The sequence below is a fragment of the Echiichthys vipera genome, assembly GCF_963691815.1.
Source record: "Echiichthys vipera genome assembly, chromosome: 4".
NCBI lineage: Eukaryota > Metazoa > Chordata > Actinopteri > Perciformes > Trachinidae > Echiichthys > Echiichthys vipera.
The window spans coordinates 24,632,609-24,660,227 of NC_139829.1; the positions used below are offsets into that span (position 1 = coordinate 24,632,609).

The 27,619-nt window shown below is 40.6% G+C and overlaps 2 protein-coding genes across 4 annotated transcripts in view; both read right to left on the reverse strand.

Moving 5' to 3' along the window:
* Positions 1-6,777, reverse strand: part of bmp1a (bone morphogenetic protein 1a) — a 30,979-nt gene extending 24,202 nt beyond the window's left edge. The window contains exon 1 of the mRNA XM_083912052.1: positions 6,609-6,777. Coding sequence (XP_083768178.1) covers positions 6,609-6,753 — 145 coding nt within the window. The 5' untranslated portion in view covers positions 6,754-6,777. The remainder of the gene's footprint in view (positions 1-6,608) is intronic.
* Positions 6,778-11,560: 4,783 nt separating this feature from the next.
* Positions 11,561-21,628, reverse strand: kansl3 (KAT8 regulatory NSL complex subunit 3). 3 transcript variants are annotated; one of them, XM_083912054.1, is made up of 20 exons: positions 21,480-21,628; positions 20,187-20,461; positions 19,917-20,087; positions 19,701-19,791; positions 18,699-18,884; positions 18,456-18,584; positions 18,239-18,355; positions 18,050-18,148; positions 17,517-17,588; positions 17,344-17,418; positions 17,068-17,225; positions 16,876-16,939; positions 16,565-16,753; positions 15,691-15,847; positions 15,240-15,317; positions 14,732-14,911; positions 14,248-14,335; positions 13,902-14,029; positions 13,438-13,544; positions 11,561-12,436 (listed from the first exon to the last, which is right to left on the reverse strand). In XM_083912054.1, exons 2-20 carry the CDS (start codon positions 20,396-20,398, stop codon positions 12,209-12,211), a joined length of 2,529 nt encoding a protein of 842 aa, XP_083768180.1. In that variant the 5' UTR covers positions 20,399-20,461; positions 21,480-21,628; the 3' UTR covers positions 11,561-12,208. The 3 variants fall into 3 exon arrangements, with proteins under 3 accessions (XP_083768180.1, XP_083768181.1, XP_083768182.1); XM_083912055.1 differs by lacking the exon at positions 15,240-15,317; XM_083912056.1 differs by lacking the exon at positions 13,902-14,029 and having other exon boundaries at positions 12,300-12,436.
* Positions 21,629-27,619: the final 5,991 nt, after the last annotated feature.

Here is a 27,619-nt window from a genome sequence, read left to right on the forward strand (position 1 = left end):
CACATACATTGTCAACTTGCACCATATTAGCAGTGTTATGTGCAGGCTGTGACCAAGTAACGAGGTGCAGGCTTCCTGCCACCCCCATGAGGTTCACAGAGGGCTGCGCTCTCTGCCCAATCATGCACCACCATGCCGGAGACAGGCCGCTTAATCCGCAGTGTCATTGTTCTCAGACAACAGTGGAGATTGAAGTGAGCAAATGCACGGCCCCGGCAGCATTAGGACTCATTTCCCCCGGGCACAGCAGTCGTCCTGGAGACGCTGTTGCAGGTTTATGGAAAGACTCTCAGGGATTGCGAATTAATCCCCATGTCTCCTCGCTTTAATTATCCACAGACGCACGGTTTGAGGGAATCTTTTGTACACAACTCTAGGCTGGGATTGAGGGCAGGCTATGGAGAAAGGTGATAAACTCATCTAGATACAGAGCGCTGTAGTGATATGAAATACAAACACTGAGAGACTCGTGCGCTGTACTGTAGATTAAAACCCCATTGAATGTGGCAGATGGTAAGTGATCATCGTAGAGTACAGTGCTGCATCTCTTCCCAAACATTATTCATTACCTTAATGACAACAGCTGCAGCGGTAACACGAATATCTGTGCAGAATAGTCAGGCAATAGCAGCTGAGTTTTCAGCTGCTGGACACTTTTCAGGCAAAAACAACAAAAAGCTAGCATTTAAGTTTAAGTGTAAATATATGTATTTCACTGATTAATCAGACTAAATTAAAATATGACAGAGACCTCTGATGAAACGTTAAATTAAACATATTTGATGTGTGATAAAGTCCATATCCATTTAATCTTTACAGTTAATCTAAACCATCATAATCCTTCTCATCTCAGACTACCTCCATCAATCAGCTCATCCAGTCAGATTACACACGAGATCTCGATCAAATTAATCCCATTGATTCGTCTAATGCCCTAGCCTCGACCTCTGCGGTGTCAAATACCAAATACTGCAGGACTATTCCCATAAATCTCCTTCTGTGAACACCAGACCGCGACATCTGCCACTGAAACCTGCACAAACATCAATACTAAGCCTATGCAGACACTAACACCAGCCTAAATTTAGAAGGCCGACTCCACTGAGCCACGGTTTACCTACTCCTCACTGTGCTGCCTTATAGAGATGTTTAAACAGTCTTTCCCTATACAAGACCTACTGAGGAGGGATGAAAAAGCCCGGCCAATATGTAAGCCTGGAACGCATCACAATACCCTGGCACCGCCTTTCACAGCCTGTGTTTGGTAACAAACGCCACATTTGAATTCCAATAGAGGCCCATAGTGTATTGCGTTAAGGTGATCACCATGTGATGTGTTTAAGTGCCAGTATCACTTTTCAGGTTTTATTCTGTACCAGCCCTTTCTGACAAATGCTGCCAGTGTCCTTCCAAACACTGTGTGGTTAAAACAACACAGAAAAAGAGAAGTAAGAGGAGTAGTTTGCTACTTTTACTAGCCTGTGGGACATGAATATTGAGACAAAGCAAGGGAAAAAGGTAAGAAGCAAAAAAATGCATAACCCTAACAAAGGAATGATGAATCTTATAATGCAGGCCTGTTGTCGTGTATATATGGTACCTCTCTCCTCTGTAAAAACAACACCAGCTGTTATTTCTTTAGCAAATGCTTACCTTGACATTTCCTAACTGTAATTTGAGCCCATGGCAGGAGAGGGGGAAAAAATCCACTTATCTGCACTCAGCTCATGTAAGAAAAAGTTAACGAAGGTATGATTAGAAGAGCGATTTTGGCAAAGCCTCGAGCTACAGCGTGAGATTTGAGTTAATTATTTTCCAATAAAAGCCTGAAGTCTCATCACAGCCACAGCTGCGATCAAGACCAGGTTGCTGTCACCACGGCGCAGCTTCAATCTTATTCAAAAACTGAGAGCGGCTTCAGCTGCAAAGGGCACACAGCAAGAGACTGCCTCCCCTTTAACATTTCACACTCCATCAAGCCCATTAGCAGATTGGATTTCCAAGCTCATCCCTGCCACTGATTACTGATATACCCTAGTGCCAGTCGAACCCCCTCTAATGACTCATCAACTCACCAGCCATTTGTCTTTTTTAATGTCAACGATATACAGCATCTGAGCTCCTTATATATGAATAATTCATCGTCACAGGGATTTTCACCTTTGAAAAAACTTATTTTGACCATCCAGACTTCATATTTGTGGCTCAGACAGTATATAAACACATACTCCCGCAGTCTGGTGTGAAGAAAGAGCAGGTTTTCTCAGAACAGATGTCCAAAGTAAAAGTTTAAATTGGTTTGTGGATTAACTCGATGCGGAGGATTCTTCAACCTGAAACACTTTCCATAAATAAAAGCTATCTGTATTCACCACAGGTGGAGGTAAGAGAAAAACGTTTCTACCAGATGAAGAGCAACAAAGCACTGCGGAATTATTTAGAAAAAACAAACTGAATAATGAAGTGACTGTTAAGCTGCTCATTATGATAGGCTAATTGGGCATCATTTGAGCCATTTAAATGAGCTCTCCCAAAGCATTTGTTGTTACTCAGGCTCCGAACACAGATTTAGTATTAATGTAATGCAGGATCGGTTATTACTGAGCTTTGACGACAAACATATTGTTCCAACTAATGCGCCAAGATCGTGCCAAAAGATTGGCTCCCTAATCACCTGAACCCTGCAGAGAAAGAAGTGGCAGGGGTCCTGTAATGTGAAAAAAAACACCCAGTGTGGGCTCGGCTATACAGCCTGCATTCCATGATAAAAGAAAAGCATCTGCTTAAGTGTTGCTTAAAGGCCCAATCATGAAGTTCAACAGGCAAACAGCCCCATCTCACTGCCAGAGCAGGACTGAGGGAGGGAACAGGGCAACGAGCGTCATCTGTTTTGAGCTGCCATTTTTAGAGATGAACAAAAACAGCTAAGATACAAAAAAAAGTTACATTTTCATGAAAAAAGGCAATTGACAAATCAACTGATCAACCCAACTTACTGATCTGTGTCATGTTGATGTTTTTAATAGGGCTTGATTAATGAAATTCTGCAGACTGATCGATTAGTTGACTTAATCCACAGATCTGTAGAGCTGTGTGCTAAAGCACCACTTGAAATCTTGTGTTTACCAGATATAGACTCAGAGTTTCTTGGAAATAAGTCATTCAGCATGAAAAAAGCATTAAAAAAATGATCTATCGACTAAAGAAATCTTTATCAATTGCAATCAAAACAAACCCTCGACTAGGAGGGGGCAGCCCTATCGTTTTACATCTTAACATTACATCATAAATTTCTCATGCTACACAAGTGACTGTCATACGAACTATTAGGACATTAGGAGAGTGCAGACCGCCACCGAGGCCATGCTGTATCTCGCAATGTTAATGAAAGTAAAAAATAATGAGTGTATTCGGTTGGCTCCAAAATGTATTCCTTGGCCCATGCTTCATCCTTCAACCAAATTTCATGAAAATCCAGCCATTCGTTTTTTTCCCGTAATGCTGCTGACAGACAGATAAACAATCAAACTGAAAACATGACATCCATAATGCAGTAGGTCACAGAGGCCCCTAATAGCAATTGAGTGACACTTCAATGAATAAAAAAAAAACCTACATATGAGAAAGTCATAGCTCTGAGGCATGGTTATCAAAAATAATCCAGCTGTCATATTTTAAATGGCCCAATCACAGTCAAGGCCCGACATCGCGTGGCGAGCAAGCAAATTCTTCAGTGGCAGCGAGCAGACTGTGGATAACCTACCAAACCCTGCTTGTGAATGCCCTGCACTCACCTCACCTGCTGGTGGGGCACACTGCGGCTGGCCTGCCCTCAACCTTCCAGTCGTGCTTTCCCTTGGCACAAGGTGAATGACCTACAGTCAAGTGTGAAGTGTTTGAGCCAGTCATAGCAGAGAGCAGGATGCCCAGATAGACCAGAAAACCACTTGCATAAGAGAGAACGGACGAAGACCGGTGTGTTCAAGTTTGCCCTGTCTGAGGCTGAGGCCACGGCAGCACGCAAGCTCGGAGCATGTATCCAAAGCTTGAACAATGGATGGCACAGACACACAGGAGTCTTTAGTAGATTAAGATGTTTGCTTCATAAATGAATGCATACGTACATGTCAAACCAGTCACTGCTTTCGTGATTATCATTTAAGCAGAGCATACAATGAGCGTGACTGGTTCTCATCCATTTTTCATTTTGAAAACCAGTGGATCTAATCTCAGAAGGTTGTTACAGTCCTAAATGACTTCCTGGGATGCTGCCAAGTTTGGAGTTCTGCAAACTAAGGAATTTTCCACTGGTTAACTTCCTAAATAGATGGCATTACTTCAGTGTTATTGCAGTGCTCGCTTAAATCAATGCACATTTCTGTCATGGCTGGTATAGTGAGGAGTTATTAATCATTTGTAAATGTGAACATTTTGAGGGATTTTTTTTGGCTTAACTGGAAAGGAGTGGCTCACAAGAAATCCCTTCATCTCAAATGATGTGAGGAAAGTAAGTCGATTAGCCAAACTGACCAAGCATCACACATCAGTGGGGTATCACAATACCAAATCAGTTAGTAAAAATCCTGACATCAAGGGACCAAGGACAGCTATATAGGATTTTGAAAGAAAATGCACTCCTCACTGAGCATTACTGCATTTGAAACTTTATACAGCCGTAAGCATTTTCCTGGGCGGAAGCAGCATGGTATAGAAAAACGCTGACCCTAAGGGCACAGAAAGCGATCAAATAAACTCGGCACAGTGACAAGCTTGAAAAATGAGGGAAAAACAAGAGGAAAATCAATACTCATGATCTAGTAGTATGGAGTTGACTATAGTGAAAGATGTGGTCTCTGAGGAGTAACGAGGGAGAGCTGAGACATCTTGGACATGTTGCTGCTTAGAAGGAACGAGAAAAGCAGGTGGGTGTTGGATGAGCTGGAGACTGGGAGGGTTAAGAGAGTGGGAGTTTATACTTGTGACCGTCTCCCCGACCACCTGTCTGCAGACGTGCACGGAGGAAACCATAAACAAAACTGCACTCCATCCAAATGACACTTAAAAAAAGAAAAAACAAGATTACTAATAATGATAACATCCTCACAAACGACCCCTAAACAACAATCCTGCGTGAGGATCATAAAGTGGGAAAGTCCTTGATGAGACATTTCTGTTAGATATCAACAATTTCCTTGTAAACAAAGTAAAGAAATACACTTGAAATATAAACACAGCATCATTGACCCTTGGTTAGTTTACCCTTCAGCCTATAAAGGAGCCATCGGAACACCATGTCAGCGTCCATACCAGTGATGCAAAACAATCTGCTGTGACCGTTCGAATGACTCAAAACTAAACAGTGAAGCAAAAACAGGAAGCGACATCTTCACTGACTTGTACACGGGGGAACGGTTCAGCCGCAGCCTGGCCTCCGTCATGTTTATGTAAAGCCACGTCACTACTAAAGCACACTCTTTACATCTTCCCCCGGACACTTACTCTTCTTCTTCTTCAGGGGGAAAGATGGAGAACACAGAGAGGCGGGAAGGATTTAATGAGGCTTTATATATAAATGACTGCCACACCAGAAACTGTCAAATGCCAAATCGAGCACTTCCAGGACTTTAGAGGTCATTTTGAGTGAAGCCAACTCTCTGTATCTGTAACCTGAATACTTTCACCAGATGGAAAACACAATCTGTTCAAACTCCCCCAAAGGGATTTGGCAAGACAGTGAGTTCACAGTACACACACTTAAACACACAAAAAAAAGATTACAATGACAGGCCAGATATGCTTTTGTCAATTAATGGCACAGAAAACAAACAAATGCAGGTCTTAGCACTGCAGAACAAAACAGACATATGTATATCTTGAGATGAGACACCAAACAACCAACAGAAATATGTGCATAATTCCTGAGCTCCACTGTACTGTACTCTCCTCTCTCCCCTCCTCCACTTTGTTTTAGTGGTCGTGTGAACAGCCGGTGGAAAAGAAACAACACAATCATTTTTTTGCAGTGACCAACCAGAAAGGAAGCAGAAGAAGTCTTAAGAATCAAAGTCCAGAAATCCTTCTTTTGACCAGCAGCTCAGGCTTTTTTTTTAATAACAGGCTACACAGCAGACTGCCTGCAGCAACACGGTCACATTTAAACAAAAATAAAAGTGCATTTGCCTCAAACAGCAGGCTGTAACTTTTTTTTTTTTTCCCAACAAGCACTTAAGCCAAAACTTTTCAAGTCTGGAGGAATGCATCCAGACACTCATCCTTTTTTTATTTCCATTCTTAAAACCCTCGCAGCTGCTCTCCGGGTCTGGGTTATCCAAGGCGACTCGAGAGTGAGAGTGTGTGTGTGTGTGCTTCAAATGTTTCAAAACTGCAGAAACTATGCCACTCTCAGTACAAATCAAATGCACACAATGTTCCCTAAAGCCTTTCAAAAACTACATCCACTAACTGTCATCTCTCCCAAAAGGCTGTTTCTCCGGCCGATCTCTACGAAAAGCTCCGCAAAACACATTCGTGGCATGTTTCTACCTCCACATAAAAAAAGGTGAATCACACAGCGGAGCTACTTCAACAAAAATGAATAAATATCTCACCAGCTTTACAGGGATCCTTATAGTCGATCGCCTCTGATGTGGCAGCGGGCTCCACATAGTAACCTGGATCAATCGCCTCCAAATCGATCGCCGATATCGCGCCGAGACAGGATAGGAGACACAAACATCTCACCGTGAGATCCATTATTGTGGTGGGGGAAACGGCGAAAGTCGAGGGATAAAGGTAAAGGAAGAGAGAGGGACAGAGGGAAAGAGAGAGAGAGAGACAGAAGAGTGAGTGAGAGAAAGAGAGAGAGAGAAAGAGAGGGAGAGAGAGAGAGAGAGAAAATGGGAGGTTTTTTGGGGGGGAAACGAGATCCCTCCGGAGGGCGGGTTTTAAATCCTGCCTCTCTCCGGTGTCTCCTTGGCTCTGGGGGCAGTGATTTCTCTCCTCCAGCCCGGAGCCTCGGGTGAGCGCAGAGTCCGGCTGCCTGAGAAACTTTGATGATCTGGCAGCTCCACAGGGGCGGTGCAAAAAAACCCTCGGTCCGTCAGGGGTCCTCGAAGAGCTGGGATGGAGGACTATAATTGGGTTTAGTATCTTGTTTGTGAAGTAAATGCTTATTTATAGATCATTAATTTCATATTAAATCGACCCAATTAAAGGTAGCATCATATTTCTTCTTTTAAAGCACTTCATAAAACACACTTTTACATAGAGTTGCTTTTATTTTATGCGATGTCCTCTTTTTTTATTTTTATTTTTTATTGTTATAGTCTGTTTGCTGTCTTCTTACCATGTCATCCGGTAATTTTGTTTTTTATAGTTGTTCATTTGTCGTTTTTACTGCCCATAAAAGCGTCCTACTGTTTATCTCGCCTTGTGTATACAGGCTATGATTGCTGCTTTTGTCTTTGCTCTGTCAAAGTACTTTGTAAACATTGGTTTTTTAAAGTTGCTAAATGAATAAAGTTATTATTATTACCAGTATATTTAGCTTCCTGGGGCAAGTTTGATGAGAAAAACAGTGCCATAGCATTAAATTCGGACTCTATTGTCTATGAAAGTAAGAATGAGACTAAGATTAAGGTGATCAGGCACCTTTAGTCTGCTGTTTGTTTGGGCCCACCACATTTTTAATCCTGCTTTATCAGAAGAAGACCCAGCTAGAACAGAAGAAGAGTCCGCAACCTAGAAAAATCCTCTCAATTTTCTTTAGTAGATCTTGGTCCCTCTGGTCTTTCAGTCGTTGTGCTTTGCTTTTTTGTGCTGCACTATCACATTTTCTTTCTGACATTTTGCAGCTATACTGTCGACTAACAGTGAATGACATACCTGACAAGAAAACAGACCTCACAAACCCGGCCACATGATGGCAGCTGAATGGGGAAATGTGTCCCATATCTAACCAATCAGTGACTTAATTTTTTTTATGTTTCAAAGGGCCCCAATAGGAGGCAAGTTTGTTTTTCCCCTAGTGAGGTAAATTAAAAGCATTTAAAATAGGCTGCAGCCTAGGCCAGCCTGTGCGTTAATCCACCTCTGACTGTAGGCCTACTAACATGACACATTTGATGGGTATTTTTTCCGTATCTTTTGACAGTTTAATTAAAATTGTACACTCTAAAACTCCCTCCTAAGTTTTCCATTTTTATCCCCTAACACGACAGTCCACACGTATGCACTCGACTCCAGCTCCAATACAAACAGACAGACTGAGTTTGACCTTTAGGCTTACTCACATTATACAGCCTATAAGGAGTCACCAGAAAATTGAAGCGATTAGAGCGCCACCTGTTGGCAATGTATGTAGGCTAATTTTATATTTTATATATATATTATTTAATTTTATATTGCATGAGCATAGTGGAATTCAAAAGTTTGGTAAATAAATGCTACTACAGACATCTCACCTTGACTTGGAGCCTGTTATCTATTACATTAATCACATATATTCTATTTCTGTAAATTCAAACTTGAGTCTTTTCTAATATATATTTAGTCAGTATAATATTTGTTGTTGTTGTTGATCTGGAGTTGCGTAACAAAAATAATTCCCCCAGGGATTATTAAAGCATTTCTGATTGATATTCTTATAGATTTGTTTTTCTTCCTTCCAATAAACCTATTTTCTGCTTTTCTTTTGCACTCTTCAGACCATCTGGATACAAATCTGTGTGTAAACAGACGTAAACACATAGTATAAACTATATGACATATATTATTTTTACAAGGACAATCCTGCGTATAACATTTCCTTCTGACCTCCTTCTGACTATTTAACTACATCAACATTGCACTGTACACATTCAGTTCCTATTAGAGTCAAAGCATATGGTCCATTCTTATTTTAGTTAGACCAAAATGAGTGTACTCAAAGTACAGAAATGAATGTGTTCCCTTTGTTTCTTCTCAATACATCACACTGTATCTTGCCATTAATTAGTGAAGATTGCTTCACTAAGCTGAAATACTCCTTCCAGTCTCACTGGATTCCACACACATAAAACTCATTCCTGTAAAACAAATAACAGAACTGTGACAGATATTGGATGGGGACACCTCAGATGGAGGGCTTGAATATAAACTGCTGCCGCTGCTGCTGCTGATGATGATGATGGGAGGCTATGCCAGCTGCTCTGCTGTTCTCCGTCTGACTGGCATCAGTTATCCTGTCCCTGCCTATTACATACAAAGCCTGGCTTATATAAGAGGGTGGAGACACACTCCTCTCCTTATCTTATCTGACTGCTGCCTGTGTTTGGAATTTAAGACAGGATGTCAGCTGAGATGAGTAGGCTGTATTTATGCTGTTGCTGAAAACACGGCAGTATAACTATCATGCATGAGAGCAAGCGCCCTCATTGTATTTTGAATAAGAGGAGTTTCTCAACACAAGCGTTGAACCAAATATTTAGATTAGCAAACAGGGAACACGTCTGAGTGTCTTCAGTCCATATACAGTGAAGTGAGGACACAGTGCAGATGGGAAATTGCCTTAAAGAGAAGTTTAGAGGAAACAAACTTAATACCGTTTATTGTAAATACGGACAAACTTTCATGTCACGCAGCTTTCTGAGTGCATATCATTTAAAGTGAGCATTGCACAAGTGCACCACCAACGGTTTCCTGTAGCTTCTGTCATCACATGATGACCCATACTGACATTTAATCAGCGCTGAAGTTGTTTGTGACGGTGTAAGAAAACTGCTACACAAAAAAGCAATGATTTTTGATTAAATACTGTAATGAGGTGAATATAATTACTATTAGTAATATGGAAGCCACCACTAACATTCAAATTTAGTTATTTCACAAATATTTTTTCAGAAATATCCAGCTGGAATTCCTGTTAATCATACTTGTCGCTGCCTATAATAAATGAGATTCAAAAGAGGTGATGAAAAGCATTTTTTTAAATCTTTTTTTGTCACTGAGATGTACCTGTAGGTGTACAGTCAGAACCAAGACTGTCCTTTTGTAGGCTGTACAGCGGTATTATCACAGTCCAGGTGTGATGCAGTTTATTCTCACGTGATATCATTTCCTCCCTTAAGAATCACATGTTCGTTAAAGGTGTAAAAAGAGAGCAGACTGTAGCATGGAGACCGCCATTGTAGATTTAGTAGAGTACCCATCTGCACATAAGAGGTGAAGCAGCGCAGCCACAGCGACTGCCTGACCTTTCCCAAACATCTCGATGGGGGCTCTCTGGAGGATGTGAGGCAGGTGTTCTGCATGTTGCGGGGTGGTGTGTTCATCATTGCAGGGAGGGTACAGTCTCATCACCAGGCAGATGCCTCTGGCACAGCACAAGCATACGTCAGGTGTGTCACCACAGGGAAACCTTTCACTGCTGTAAAAGGGCACAGTGGAATTAATTAACTCACACTCCAGTAAGTAATAAGCCTGTGTATGTTGAGGGATGTGTGACATTTACTTATTTGGCTCTAGAACTGACTGACAACCTCAGAATACAGTACCTTCAGTGATAACGTGAGGATGTTTTCAGAAGTGCAGCTCTCATTTGTGCATAGCCTATTTAGATGGTTTAAGATAATACTTAGCTGAGGAAATCATTTTCAATCAGCAGACCCAGCAGATTTTTACTTCCCGTTTCTGATTGTACATCAAAATATGGAAAAAATGTCAAAATATACGTGCTTCTCAAATAAGGGGATCAGTTCAATAAAACAATGGTATTTGATTAAATTAGGTAAAAACCCTTCTGGGTAGCATCATTTAAATCCATAAGGAACCATATCAGTGTGACATTCAGACTTAAAAACCTCAGTATGTGCATTAACTCTTTTCATTTAAAATGCATATTAAGCTACAAAACACCATGGGTAAAGGATTATTATTTGGGGCATTATAACTATTTAACAAAAAAGGTGTGGTTGGCAAAATTATTTGAAGACATTGTTGTTGCCATGGTAGTGAAGATAAGCTGGCCAAAATATTGACTTGCCTTGGATTGCATAATAATGTGGGCAGTGTCAAAAGTACAAAAGGCAGATGTTGCATGAATTAACAAGCAGAAGCCCGCACTACAAATAAGACTTTTTAAAATACGTAACCAAATGGAGAGGTCAAAATGAAATGTGGCTATATCAGGGGCCATTAGATGCTCAAATAAGACGCACCTTAGGCTCGAGGGGGAGAGCCGGCGTCACCTCACCAGCTTGGCTGAGAGATCCCACTCTACTCGGCTGCGCTCCTCGCAGGGTCACTGTGATGGAAGTGGGGGCTTTCTGCCCTATTGACACACAAAGAAAAGTGCTCAGCACTTAGAACTAGACATGCTCACTCCAAAATTGACCAAAGCATTTGACTTTGCCATAAGCTGTCAAACACCTTTTTTGCGGTCAGGTAAGCAAATAAAAAAAAATAGCAGGTTGTTGGACAATGAACATAATGAGGCAATTTGGAATTTCAGTTAGGTGAGAGGGTTGAGAAGCACAACTGATTCACACCTAAGAAAATAAAATTAACAGGAACAATGAAAACATGAGTTTGATTCCAGTTTTTATTGTAACAACAGGAACACAGCTTAATGCCATGGGGTAATGTTATTGCTTTTCAACACGTCTCTGTCAGAGGTGAGCATTCATACATATGGATATTATGAGCAGGTGATTAAATGGAAGGGTTTACACAATGTTACTACATGAAGAGCCAACCAAATAAACATGAAATGACAGCTCTAACAAACAAATATGACATACAAGGCAGTCTGGGTTGAATTTTTGGGTATCCTATTAAATTTGGTCAACCCACACCCACATTGGTTTTAACTTAATTCTTCTGCATCAAATGGTTTCATACATTTATATTTACTTTACATATGCATCCATTTCTACATAAACATTATGTGTCAAACTTAATACTTAAGTATTACCCATATGGCTCTTTCTGAACATGAAAACAAAGCATGTCATACGGCACTGATCTGCACTCTGATGCTGTACATCTGCACATTTGCACACCCGTCTATGCAACCTTATAACAATCAGATTGTTCCGGGCAAACCATCTACACACGTCGATACGGCTGCCCTCTACGGTCCTCTACGGTCCTCTACTGCGGTAATCGGCCCTGGCCTACAGACGTCCTGAACTAGTGTTTCCAAAGCAAAGGATGGATAAACTCTAAGCATTCAACGTGGCCGTCGTGTTTTGGCAGTTCGAGATATACCAACGGTCTGATTGGTGATGTGTGCCAAGCCGGGCAAGTTGCTGGCAAGTTTGGCCAGCCCCCCATTAGCGAGCAGCTGGTGGATGGCGGTGGTTTTAGCCACTCCTCCAGTTGTGACCACAGGCAATGCCCGGAGCAGAGCACTGCTGCTTGTACCAATGGAGCTTAGGACCTGACCCTGGGACCTCGCCTGTGGGAGGAGAAGAAGAAGACAAACAAGTAGTTTAAGCTCTCATTATGCACAACAATAACAGTGGGGATGAAATTCATCTTTTACTCCCATTAGTCAAATTTTGTAACAGTTTGCACTAGGGATGCACCGATTTCAGTATTGGCCGATATTCCCCTGGTTGACTTCAGGGTTTTCCACAAAACTTTAAAGCGACAACACAAGCCTGCCGCCTTTCAAAAAATATATTATATAAGCGATATTTTCCTTGTCACTCTGTCTTGTTTTCTCCCTTTCATTTCAAACCGTGACCAACGCCAGTCTACCTTCTCTGCAGAACTAATTTAAAAAAAAAAAAAAACGTTTGAGTGATGCGTCCGGATAGCATCATGTTAACTTTACAGCTTCCATGCTCCAAACAGCAGTTAGTAGTCATCCTAATAACTCGGTAACTTGTATCTAGTGGTCCGGGTTAACAGAGCCGAAAAAAATAAACAGCGAGGCGGTGTTTGCAGGAATAAACTTGGACTTTATTATTACTTCATAGGCATAAAAGGCACTTTGTTTTGCTATCGCTCGGCTGGAGTATGGACTGTTACCATCACGTTCACACTGTAGACTCAGACTCATTACCACACTACACTTTTGTTTACAATACCCAGAAAACACAGATCCCTCTTCGTTACATACACAAATTCCCAATAAAGGATAAGGCTTAGATTGCAAAAGGCATCTGGTGGTTGAATGTCATCGTGTTATCAATCATCGTTTATTAGTATGTAATATTTAGTGTTTAATAAACAATTGTTCAATGTAGTACAGTCATGTTAGACTTTGTAAGGACTAAAAACGGAGTAGGTTACGTTAGTTGTGTAGCAGATAAAATGGTTTTCAAAGCAGTAATTTTTCATGTAAAAGAAATGTATATTAAAAGGTTGTTTCTACATTTGTATACTTGGATTTTTGCTCACTTAAAGATAATGTAATGAAGGGATGATGACTTTAATGTAACCAAGAGGTACCTGGGTGCTGCCTGTATTAGCTGCTGTGGAGGGCAAGCTAGGAGCTTTGGTGACGATCTCCTGAAGACTGAAACTTAGGCCTTGTAGCAGACTGCTGGCGGAAGGTGCTGCACACAAACACGAAGATAGTGAATCAGTGGAACTGAAAATTGGGTGAAATATTAACACAACAACTCCTTTTACAAACTGCTCCCACCCAATCCCCCAAAAGGCCTAAACTAGATGGACACACACACAAACACAAGTCATGTCCAAAGGGTAGGGTTTGGGACAGTGACAGACAGTGATGGCGCAAGAGGTAATCAATGATAATGTTTGCTTAAAAATGTCCTCACACACTGTTCTCATCCAGTGTTCAAAACTTTAACCTCAATCTACAAAGTGGTTAGAACTGCACCGTGCTGAGTCTAGCCGCACAGTTGAGAGTGCAAACAGGCGTGCAGGGCAGGACAGGACAGAGATACCTTGGGCAGAAGCCGGAGCTTGCGCCAGGACTGGTGTGGAGGACCCTGATACCATGCAAGGCTGCACGCTGTTGAATGAGCTGGAGCCTGGGGACAGGGCACCAGATACCTCTGAGAGACTACCAGACCTGCAGTGACACACATAACCACCAATCTACTCAGGAGCTACCCAAGCAAGTGATGTCTGGCCATCACTCAGCTCCCAGACTACACCACTCATCAATCCCTCTGCACCAGACACACGTTTGTCCAAAAGGGCGGGGGTGTGGGCATGGGTGTAGGCATGATTAGGGGTTTAAGCGCTCTATACTGAATGTGCCTTTGTGGGGGAGGCAAGCTAGCTTACCGCTGGCCTGTGAGAAGTCCAGAAAGCTCCTTGGCTCCAGCCACAGTCTGTCCCACTGTCGTTGTCAAGGGCTTCCCAGAGATGCCCACTGTATGGAAAAGGGATCATATCATTATGGTCAGTTAGAGATACTTCATATGAGGGTGTATGGCCATATAGTCATGCATTACTAGTCTCGTACCTTTTCAGAAATAAAGTCCTACTTTCATTTTAGCAATACAGTACACTAAACAAAAACATGTTTCTCTTCTTATAACTCAGTTTCATTTAGAGATCTGTATGATGTTGAGCTGCTAAAAACTTCTCTCATCCTGTCTGCCAACTACTGATTTTATGAATCCTCAACAACAAGACAACAAACAACAGTATCGGTTTACTCTGATCGTACTAACAAACAAGCCCAGGCAAGTTTTCTCAAAGAAAATGATTCCTAGTATACATCAACTGCTTATATACTGTATAGAGTCACATATAGTAAAGATACCTTCCTGTGCAGCAGGGCTGATGGTGCCCCCTGCTGACTCGCTTTGGGAAACAATGGTGACCTTGATCTTGGCTCTCTTGGAGGCCTTGCTTGGTGTGGGACTAGGTGCCTGCCTTCTCTTGCCATGGGACCTCAGTTCGTCTCTGTCCAGGCCCTCCATCTGATCACTGGTAACAGGCACTGCACCAAACAAACAAAACAAACAAACAAACAAACCACATCGATGAGAAGACTTTAACTCTGGGCTGTTTTATCCTTCTGTAACCCTGCCATTGATATTAAGCCTTGTCTGTCTGTAATAAACCTGATTTTAAAAATGTTCAGCCATATAAAATGTATTATTCCGAGTTTAAAAAATATAAAAATTCAAAGCATAACACTAGGTGTTAAGTGAGGAACCAGTGTAGTGTTTAAGTGTGTGACATTCATATAGAATTAGGTCAATGGAAACGAGGAAAGAAGTGAAAAGACAAAGAGGAAAGAGGAAGGCAGAGGGATAGACACTTACCAAAAATACAAGGAGGGGTGCCAGGAGGAAGATTTTTCCTCACAAGCATGTTTTGTTTCATGAAAGCAGCAAACTGAGCTGGAATGAATTGGAAAAAAAGCCGGAAAAGAAAGTTGTAGGAAGAGTAGAGACAGAGGATGAGAATAGAGTATGTCAGTCACGTTCTATCTTGCCCTATCAGATGTTGTGACATGTTAGTTTTTTTAAGTTGTTTTATTTGCAATCCTTTTCACATCTCACAAACTGCCTTGTCTGCTCAGCTCACAGAGCTTTCGCAAAATCCAGCGTACGTTGAGGTGAATGACTCATTGTAACAAGTTCACATAAACAAGTGGGGTGAAAGTAAGAGCTTTGTACGCATGGGTAGCAAGGATCACTGCGCATGTGTAGGTGAACGTGATACACAGTGTGTTTCCAATACATCCAAAGTTGAGTGTGTTGGTGAACCAACCTTGAGCCTGCTTGTGAGTGAGGACTGTGCCAGAGCGCTGCATGTGTGTCTTGAGAAGCTGCGTGGCTGTGATCAGACTGGACTTCTGTGCTGGGGACAGACCAGATGTCTTGGGTTTGGGACTTGAAGTGGGACTGCTACAGACACTAGAAAGCTCCTAAGGACACAGTAAAGAGGAGGAAGACCTGATGAGTAATGATTCATTAGTGTCAGTCAGTGGAGGAAGTGAAAAGCAGTCATATACAAGTTCACATTATCTGGCATTTTTTTCCACTCAGCAAAAATAACCAAATGTGAGAAGATCATTTAGTTATGAGGAGGATGCAATTACTTTTGAAAACACTACAAATAATGTGTTATATATTTTTGATAATCAACCTATTTTTTAACTGCTTGTTAACTTGCCAGCTGTTTTTCTTCCAAGTTTGTGCCGCTCACCGCCAGCCACTATATCATTGAGGACTGGTGAGTTAAATAGGCAGTGCAAAACACAGAGTATGCCAGGCACGCTGTATTGAGGCTGCACAATTGGAACAAGTCTGCTGTCCACAGATGCGGAACTAATGTCCCGGCCTCCCTGACAAGTGAACTGGGACTGCCTGCTCATCAGTAGATGGTTAATGATTGGTTACCTATGATCGAGTATTGATCAGAAATAAAATACATTAAAATGAAATAAAGCATCCCTAGGGTAGACAGCTTGTCTAAAACATTCCCAATTTTAGGGATACAAAGAAAACCAAGCAATCCTAACATGTGGTGTAACTGTCTTAAAGTAAATTAATAATCACATGCAGCCCTGGTGGTTCATCTAAAGGCTGAGTGACACGTTTAACCATTTGAAAATGCTGGAAATTGTAGCCTGTTAACTGACCTCTGAACCCGAGGGTGAGATGGGGACTCTAAGCGCAGGGGAGGAAGGTCGTCCTCTCTCCATGTCAAAGGGAAGCTCCCGTCGAGGTCTTTTCTTCTTCTCTGTGTCTAGGTCCCTCATCTCACCTGAGCCATGGCCATGGCCTTCCGCCCGAGTGAGGACACCTGACAAAAAGTCAGCTATCTCATCCTGCGGTTTGGTCATGAAAGAAGAAACACTATTGTTATCAACATTATAGGTGTTTTTTGGAAGATGAGAAACACTAAAGACAAAACAGTGCAAATTGAATATTTCCAGTTGCAAGGATCAACCTGAATGCAGCGGTCCACCATGGTCTGTGTCAGTCCCTCTGATTTCATTTTTGCTGAATTGATTCTGTGGCGGGAGAGCATTTAGTGTTACGATCACTACTCAATGATATTAAATTTATTCAGCGAGAAAGAACAAAATATTATAGTCATATTTCTTGCTCCTTAAACAGCTGGTCAGAGGTTGTGACTGACCTAAGGTTGTCGTCTGATCCTCCCACCACCACCATGCTGTTGTCTGCCCTCAGCTTCTCTCGTAACTCCTCCATGCCTTCTATGCTACACTGCAGAGCATTCTGGCCAACCACAAACAACACTGGGGTCTTCATGTCCAGCAGCGGATCATCTACATCCTGCAAACCAGTGGCACATTAACATTCAAGAACAGATTTGAAGCCAAAGGCCAGTCTTTCTCAGTAGAAACAATGAAATAAAACATGTATTAACATAAAAATGGCGATAATATCTTACCCCTCTTGGCCCGTTGACTGTTAGCAGGGGGAAGCCGAGACACACCACAGCGGTCAGATACTCCATAAGGGATACCTGTAATAAACCGGTATTTAATTAATGACAATTTTATTTTTTACATGGTTGAAAACTGTTTAGCCTCAGATCACAACAATATCTTATAAAAGTCTTACATGACAAGCGATGAGAGCACCAGCATTCCAGCCAACAAGGATAATTGGTTTATGGGGGAAGTGACTGTGAACCTGGTGGTTAAATTTAAGTAAAACAGATCATCAAAACGACTGCAGACACATCATGTAAAAAATAAAACCTTTTACAAGACTGAATATGTATTCTACACAGTTCTATTTTTTCATTTTGCCTTCAGAGACATGATCACTGAAATGTTAAAAGAAGAGACGTGTCCAGATGTCTAGTGGGTCAGTTTGTGGTTTATTGTGCACATATTGAGCACTGACAGTTAATGCAGAATAAAACAATATAAAATAAACAAATAAAACAGCACTATGCAAGGACTAAGAAACTTGGAAAAAACAGAGCCTGTCTTGCTAATTTGGGCAGTATATGGACGTATTTTATGTAATGAATACTATTCTGAATGTGCACATTAAAAACAAATTAACTACATCAATTTCACAAACAACATGACTGTTATGTTGCTACTACAGTCACGCAAGTAGCAAATAAAATCAGAATATCCTACCTCCATGACTTTGGCCCGGACAGTGCCCAACATGTGTTCAAGGCACTGTGTGATGCCAATATTGGCTCCGCTGTTCACGTGACTGTGCACTGGAATGACCTGACATAGAAACAGCTATTATAGGCACTTTTCTGAGATTAAGGAAAAACTAATTCTTGGTAGCACATATATTTAACTAAGTCTTAAGACCTTTCCCAAACAAGAGAGCTGCGATTGCCAGAATCGCATTCGCCGCGAGGTGGAGAGGGCAGGATTGGTTGGGCTTGATGGTGCAATTAGGATGAGAGGGGATCCAGGAAGTTTGCTCTGAAACATATCAGAAAACAGACCGGGATCTTGTCTTTAAATGCTATAGATCATAGAGAACAAAGTAAATATCATTTTTATTACAATGGTTAAGTGTTACCGGTTTGTTTTGAGACAGAACTCCAACAGCTGGGTCCCAGGGCCGTTTCAACAGCAGCGACAGGGCCTCTGCACTTGGAGAGCCAGTCTTTGCTGTTGTCAACAACATTCTGTCGATCAGCAACGGCAACTTCCAAAACACAGAGAGGAATAGTAATGAATTCAGAATTCCAGATCTTGCAAATACTGGTGCAGACATCTGACAGAAAACACAGAGTAATTAATGTAATTACACACATCATACCTTGCTTTTGAGAGTCTGCAGCACATCCAGGTAAGCAGCAAGCATAGCAAGGCTTAAAGATTCAATCATGGTAGTGTGCAACCACTGTGTCAGTTTGGTGTCCCAGTTCACACTGGCTAATGCATGCCGCACCTTCCTGGCACAGTTGTCCACAGCTATCCTCCGCAAGATTGGCTCATTGGAAGCCTAAGGAAAACAGGATCACACAAGAAACCAACAGTGCCAATTATATACAAATGCCTTTAGTCACACATTTCACTTTACAGGATGACGTTTTGCCTTAACTTCAAAAATGTGAAACTAAAAAAATGGTGCTTTTTCAAATGATACATACTCCACATGGTCATAAAAAAACAATAGTTTAAAACAACTATATGTATTAAATATGCAGACTACAATACTGATTTTATACCGCAAAGCTGGAAAGAATAAAGGTAAAGTGTTTACCCTTCATGTCAGCTTGCTCTGAGCAGTTCCAATGTATTTACCATATATACGTCAGAATATGGGCGCACTGCAAATATAAAGCCGCCTGGTTTGACTACAGAGAAGCGAATGACGGCTGACCTGACCGTAGTGTTGTCAAAGTACTTGACTTTTATTTTGCTAACCCTGCATATTGAATGACTCATGTCCAGCTCTGTCTTCCCCTCAAGATTGTGAAATCCCGAAAACTGCGCCCAAACACTTTCTACGGACACAATGTTTCCTTCCAACAGAAAACACTGTTTTGCAACAGCCTTCAAGATATTGTTGCACTGATTTGTTGTCCAATAAAACAGTGACGTAAGCTACATAAACTCTATAGTGTCCAAAAAGTTGTCGATGTAAGTTATATTTCAATCAAGTAGGCATTCACACTGTTTCAAATATAGACTTAGCATTAAATGTACACTGTGCAGCAGCTAAGGATTTCAGAGAGGAATAACCTTTTCAATCCAGTGCTTACAAATTATGCTGAATCTCCTGAGAATAGAATTCGATAAAATGAGCACAACTTACATTTTCATTGGCCAGGCGGGCTAGTCTTTCAGCTTGTAGAGCTTTAAGGACTTTATTGAACAGTTTGTTCTGGGCCACTGACCATCCAGCCCTGAAACAGAATAATGATAAATCCAAAAACAATGTTCTGTTACTGAGATATGTTCAATCATAACTTATCAATGAAAGTGTCATGTTGATGATAAATGAACAGTGGATTGCTCCACGTTGGATTACTTGTTTACATGTTCCTCCCAGTCATCGGGGGGTGGAGGGCTCTCAGCAACAGTGCGAGCAAACAGAACATGCCGCTCACACTCCTTCATCACACTAAGAGCTTTCTGATTATCGTACAGAGGAACAGGTGTCGGTGTGACGGTCTCCACATCTAACAGAGAGTCTGAGTCTCTGCAGACAAAGAAAAGAACATCAAGTTACTGCAAGGCAGAAAAAAAATGATGACGAGGGGGTTCATTTTAGATACACATTAGGAGCTTTTTGACTCACGACAAGGCTTCAGGTTGGCGACGAGGGGTAACAAACAGCGTCCTTGTGGGCCGGGCGCTGCTGGCATCGGGGTGGGCATTCCACGGCTTGGCATAGCTGTGGTCCAGAAATACCAAATCCAGCTCTCTTTCATGAGCAGACAGCTGGAAAAGCAAGGATGTGCCCATCTTACGTGCCGATATCTGGAAGTCCTTATCCCCACCTCGATGCATCCTCTTCCTGGGCCCCAAAGGGCCCCGGGAAGGGCTCAACAACTTGTGTGGGTTCTGACCAAACTGGCAAAGAGGAACCAAAATGAAATATTTGAGTTAGGCTGGGAAAATAACTAATTCCTGTCTTTGCCTCCTCCCATGGGATTCAATATAATCTACACTACTACTACATAGCCTGTTTAAATACATGCATAATGATTTCAGTGGCTCTGGTAGAGCTTTGTCACTTAAATATATGTAGTTTGTTGCTGTCCTAACTTTGTGTAAGTGAGTAAATCATAGCTGTTCTCTTTTAAAATACAAGTGCAATACAAAGAAGTGATGGTTATTTAGAACTAAACAAGTTATGGGGCAAATAGTTCTATTCATTAACGTAATTCTTTGTAGAAAACATCCCCAAAAACAATATTTCAATCCTCCTACATATACTATACGGCCCTACAAAGCATAAGTGCAGTAACTACGAAACCACAAGTAACATGAATTCTGCACACTTTTGGACCTGAAGTTATGGAGGTTAGGATTAATTTGAATAAAAAATATACCATGATTAACCGATAAACCATAATCTATCATAGATGTGCCAACTATTAATTTGTTGGGACAGTAAACAAACTTTGAATACATGTCTTTCGGCTCTGTGCTGTTGGGCAAAACAAGACATCTGCTGTTACCTTGGACACTGGGACGGTGATGGACAGCATTCAGTATTTTCTGGATGTATAAACACTAAACGACTAATTGAGGAAATATATGCAAGAAAGGTGTATTTAATATTTACAGCTTTGGCATAATCTGACGTTCAAACATGCAGGTCACAAGTGCTTTGTCCACGGTGAGCACCACCAATTACTGCCATGTAGGTATTATATTTTATAAAAAATACCATTAGCCCGTTTTGGGTTGAATATGCTTATAAAATAAACTCGTCGGTTAAATATGGTGTAATGGCTCAGTATTTATCATCAATGTTAAGGCAGTGTAAAGGGACTGACGACTGTGGGCTGGCCTGGCATGCTAACGTTAGCATAACGAGCTAACAGCGACGCAAACGGCTCTCTCGCGGTGTTGTGCGGCTCACCTGCTTGCTCTGTTCCTCCGTGTTCGTCGAGGCGGTTTAACCTCTACTTTTGAGCCGAATGAGACCACAGAAGGGTGTATTTCTTTGTAGATAGAGGTTATATTAAGCACGAGTATTCAGTGCGTACAAGCGCCACTTCCTTTTGTTGTGTGGTTTGTTGCCACGTTTAGCTCCACACCCCTCGTTTTCAGGGCACTAAAAACAAGCAGAGCAGTTAGGCCGCATTCCAGCAAAACTGGCAACCCAGCTCGTGGCGCGTCAGTAAGTGACGCAAAACATGGACTGGATTATAGCAGAGCCTGGATCATTTATTATCTCTGCAAAATAACTCGATGTTAATTAACTTAAAACAATAAACCCTAAAGCCCGTGAACGATCTTGTTTAGGAGTACTGCTATTTTAATGCATAATATAAATGTTATTTTTCTACTTATTCTTCGTCTGCTAAAAAATGCTTTGTAAAGCGTTTTCCTTTGGGAAACTGTGTTTCTCTTTGAGGGCTTCTAAACTTTGGAATACAATACCAATACAGCTAAGGAACAGCACCCCCTATCATGCATTCAACCCAATTTTAAAAATGGTCTTTTAAGCAATCAAAAATGTGAACACTTACCAGTGCAGCGTGCCACTATTTAATCTGGTTGTATGGTTATTGTTGTAACTGTCCTGTCTAACCCATGGTGTTGGGTAAGAGTGTTTGTTTGGCTGTATTTATGTCTTAGGGAGTCTGTCAATTGATGACATAGTTTACTGTTGTTATCTGTTTTTATGTATTTTGTTTCTATTCTCTTAGTCTTTAGTGGTCATTTTAACATCTTGCCAAAGGACTGCAGATGAAAATGAGCCTGCTGGCTAACACTGGCACATTTACAGAAATGTTGATCAATGTGCACTGTCCTTTAAATAAATGAAAATTAAATGAAATTAAAACAAAAGCTTAAGGATGTAAGTGACGCTTTTTGGATGTCATTTACTAGAAAAAAGAAATGGCCTGGCCCCACCTGACTTAAGTTTATATTGTTCCGGATTTATAGATCTATTTTGTTTTCTGTTGTTTATATATATATATATATATATATATAGATATATGTTTGAATTACAAGTTTTTTGAAAATAACTAAAATGTGCACTTTTAAAATAAAAAAAACATTTATTTTTGCAATTTCTTTTGTTGGTTTCATTGTTTATAACATAATGGTGAAGAATGCTTGTTCGAGGGGTCCAATGTGAGTTTTTGCCTAGGGCCTCTGACAGATTTTCTAATCGCCTCTGGGTCTGCATACTACTGGTTATTAATTTATTTTTTAAAATACAAAAAATATGGAATTAGGCTGTTTTATCGGTATCAGCTATGAAGGTAATTTTTCGGTTATCAGGATCGGCTGAAAAAATCCATATATTGCATCCCTAAATAAAGGTAGTTACACTTTGGACATAGAAATTTGGACATACTAGTATAAAACTTCACTTCAGTTTGTGTGACAATAAAACTAATTTATGTTATACCAGTTTATGCAAGAATGTCCAATAGCACCAAAAGATTGAGACTTTTTTTCCAAAAGACTATGTTTTCTCAAATCTTCAAATGAATCAGAACTATTAAAAAAAATACCTTTACACAGTATGTTATGTTGTTTTATTTCATTTGTTGTCAGACAAATAAACGGCGGTGAACTCTTCCAGTAAACGGAGCGCTCCTCCCCTCGCTTTATTTAATTCCAAAGGTCCCTGCAGACACACTGTTTAAAAGACAGAGCCCTTCATTAACTTATACTTATACTTAGACTTCTTACCTAAACACAACTCAAATCGGACGGATTTTGACTGCAACCATGGTGAGTTTTAAAAGGATCGACTTGTGAAATTCTGGTTACAGAATTTTTGTTTGTTGGGGGATGTTTTTGTGTTTTGACGGGACAAAGTAATTTCAGTCAGGGAGGTGAAGAGAGTTGACACAAAAAGACAGAATATAGGCTATATGACTCTATACCCACGTCCTCCTCGGTAACCTACCCAGTATCAACTACTACCACGCTGTCTACTAGTGCATAAAAGTGATAATTAGTGGACAGAATGATTCATCAGTGTTTTAGAGATATGATACACAGTTGAACTATCCAGGGCAGTTCCCTGCTGCTGGGATACATATCTGGATTCAATATGTTGGGATCAAATGTTAAAATTGTGAATTTTGTTTCCATTTTTTTCCATGAAGAAATATTTGGCTCTGGCTTTGCTGCTATGTGCTCTGGCTGCACTGTCAAACGCTCAATGCTTTGTTAATGCAATGAAACCAGGTAAAAGAAACACACACACACACACACACAAACACACACACACACACACACACACACACACACACACACACTTTAGTATAGTATAGTACTTAAAACACATTTACTTACCACTTCTTCTTTCCACCCATAGACATGACCCATTGTCAGGATGATGTGGATAAGACGTGGCATGCTGTAGGATCTTCATGGAGAAACAGTAAATGTATGGACTGTACTTGCAGCGGGTGTTGTGCTGGGTAAGTACACAGATCATGGAAAGAAATGTAATCTATGTTTGTTTCTACATTTAACTGTGTGTGGTGTGTATTTGCAGGTATTCAACTCCCCGTGTGTTCCCTGATGACTGTGTGTCAGTGTTTGACTCAGAGGCTTGTGAATTCGTAGTGCACAAGAGGGACGACCCAACCGTACTATGTCCAGTTTTTGGCGCAGTAGGGAAGTGATGGGTGTTCTGAAGGTCTTAAGTATTTTCTCTTTCTGAAAAATGATTGAAAATACAACACTGCTACAAATAAAATGTCAAATGAATAAATGGTACACTTCTTCTTTCTTTTTATTTATGTTTTGCATTTGCATGAGAAAGTATATAATTTCTGATACAGAAAAACACAAACTATTAAAGGGGCACTACACTGATGTTAGAAAGGTCAAATCAGTTGATCACATTTCAAAGTACTACTCAGGATGTGTAAACACTTGTCTAATGTCTTCTGTGGATTTAGAGGAAGCTGTCCAAAGTTTCCAAAATAATCCTACTGATGTTATTAGGCTTATCTTTCTTAAAGACTCTGTTCAGCTGCATTATGGGAAATTGATTTTGAATGATTTTTAAATGCTTGCTTAAAGTCAAAATATCTCGGCCTCTGGTGTTTTGATATGGACCATCCTTTTTTTAACTGTCCCTTGTGAGTCCCCCATCTTTATGAAAAAGCACTCCTAAAGCACCCCTTTAGCCGGGTTTTAAAAACTACACTTGTATTTATGGTTAGAGTATGATGGAACTATAGAAAAAACTATATAAAACGTAATTGGACTTAATAGTCATGTTGCTGTTGGTGCCTGAGTCACACAGCTCACTGGTGTTGTGGGCAGAGTTTTTTTTATATGACAGAAGAAGTAGTAGAAAATTAAATTATTGCACTTAAGTGGTGGAAAAAGTCATGTCTATCATAAAGGTGAAGAGAGTTTTAGCAAAATGCAATGTTTATAGTGAATTAAAGTGATAATTAGTGGACCTCAAGTCCTAATTGTCAAAATGGAAACACATAATAGAAAGATTCATCCGTGTTTTAGAGATGTGATACACAGGGCAGTTCCCTGCTGCTGGGATACATATCTGGATTCAGTATGTTGGGATCAAATGTTAAAATTGTGAAGTTTGTTTCCATTTTTCCATGAAGAAACATTTGGCTTTGGCTTTGCTTCTACAGTATGTGCTCTGGCTGTCAAACGCTAGCTGCTACCATAAGGATTTGAAACCAGGTAAAAGGAAAGAAAACACACAGATACAGTATATTTATGGTAAATGCACTCATCCGACACAATGCCACATTATGACTGTGCTGAGAAATACTCACCACTTTTTCTTTCCACCCATACACATGACCCATTGTCAGGATGATGTGGATCAGACGTGGCATGCTGTAGGATCGTCATGGAGAAACAGTATATGTATTAATTGCACTTGCGATGGGTGTTGTGCAGGGTAAGTACGCAGATCACAACAGTACAGTTTTTAAATGGTGATACAAAATACTTAATGACTGTGGTATCTAAATATCCTACTGTTAACAGTGTATTCACAGGTACTCAACCCCTGTACAGTTCCCTGACGACTGCATGAAAGTGTTTGACTCAAAGGCTTGTCAGTTCATAGTGCACAAGAAGGACGACCCAAGCGTGCTGTTTCCTGTTTATGGCTAAGTATGAAGAAGTGATGGAGTCATTGTTTGGAGTGGTGTTATTATTTTTGATTTATTTTCTGTTGCTCTTGTTGAAGTGGGCATACAGATGTGATCGTTCCTGGCTCATCTTCTTCTGTTTTATTGACCACCGGTGTCCACCATGGTGGTCGAGGGTTACCACCCCTTGAGGCACCTAAGACCTTGAGGCCACAGCTCACCACCGCAGCTTCAGCAATGGAAGCTTTGAACATTGCCCACTCCTGTTCAATGCCCCCCAACCTCCACAGGGATGCTAGAAAAGTTCCGCTGGAGGAGGTCCTGAGATGTGAAAGTGTGAAATTCTTTGTTCCTGTGAAGAAATATTTGCTTTACATAACTAACATAAGTGTATTAAACCATGTGGCTACAACGTCATAAAGTGCAAGAATCAGGCATCAACTCCATCATATATTGTAATGCAAGTGCTACATTTAGAGACAATCGGAGAAAGAGGTTTTCTATTTTATGGGTGGAGGTGGAGGTGGAGGTCTTAACGGATTAGTTTTCAGTCTGCGATTAAAGATGAGTTTCAAAGGGGAGTTCATTCCACCATTGTGGAGCCACGGCAGCATACAGTCGAAGCTTTGTAGAGGGGTGGACAGGTCTCCTTCTAGCTGATTGGCAGTGGCAGAGCACAGTGAATAGTCAGGGATGTGTAGTTTGACCATGTCCTGGTTGTAGGATGTGCCTGAGTGAACTGTCACCTATTGTATAATCACTGCATTTTCCACTGTGAGACTTTAGCCCAGGGTCATATCCAACTTGTTTTTACCTACCAGGTATATTTCGTAGTATACGTCAAAGTATACTTTCATAATCTAAAATGTGAGCTACAAATATATTACAAATAGAATAAAATTATACCTTAAGTTCACTTGTATTATATTTACAGTAAAAAGAAATAACACTTAGGCATAATCTAGTTGTGTTTTCAAAGTTTACTGCGCTTATAACATTAAATCTTTTTTTTAAAAAAGGTATAATTTGAGCATACTTAAAAGTATACTTTTATAAACAAAGAGTTGGCCAATTTTGTCCTATTCAGTATTAAAATAGTATATTTATCACATTGATATTAGAATAATTACTACATGAAGTATAATTATGGAAATATACTTGTGGAACTTGTGGTATACTTCTTTTTTCTTGGTAAGAGCAAGAAGGATGACCCTCCGAGGTATGCCTGATTTGTAGTGAACAAGGAGAGTAACAGTTTTAAATACATCTGTCCAGTGTCCTTTGTAAAATTGAAAATTATTGATTGAGGATTGATTGAGTCACGTCTCTTCAATCTGCCGGGCTATCTTGCTTTTAGACAAGAGTTGTGCAACGTGCTTGATTGTGACGAAGTTGTTTTGAAGATCATGCAAGTCTGCAGTTTGCAGTGTACATTTTCAGAATTACAAATGACCGATTCATGCACCCATTAGTTATTTAACAGTACTTGTTTCTTGCATAACGTCACATGTATTGAGAAGAAAATCTAAAATAAAACGACATCTTAAAAAAGAACTATGGAACACAGTGCTGTAGGTGGTTAATAAACTAGACAAACCATTATATTGCCAATAAACAGATAATCAAGCAGAATTCTTTCCTTTATTGTTATCTTTGTGTATGTGCTTGTTGTACATATGTACCAAATCTCAACATTTTAGATCCTCTGCGTCCAGAAACAATTACTTTTTCCACTGACTCAAACTTCCTGCTGCAGATCAATTTCCTCATGAGCAGCAGCCAATAAGAAACTCCCAGTGATGTCATTTTAAGGGGGCTCACAGTGATGACATAAATCACATAGGACCAAAAGTCAAATGAACAAAAGAAACATGGACTTGCACGTTTCTAGTCTTCTGACCACTCAAGGCCCTTTTTACACTTGTCAGATTCACCCATTCAC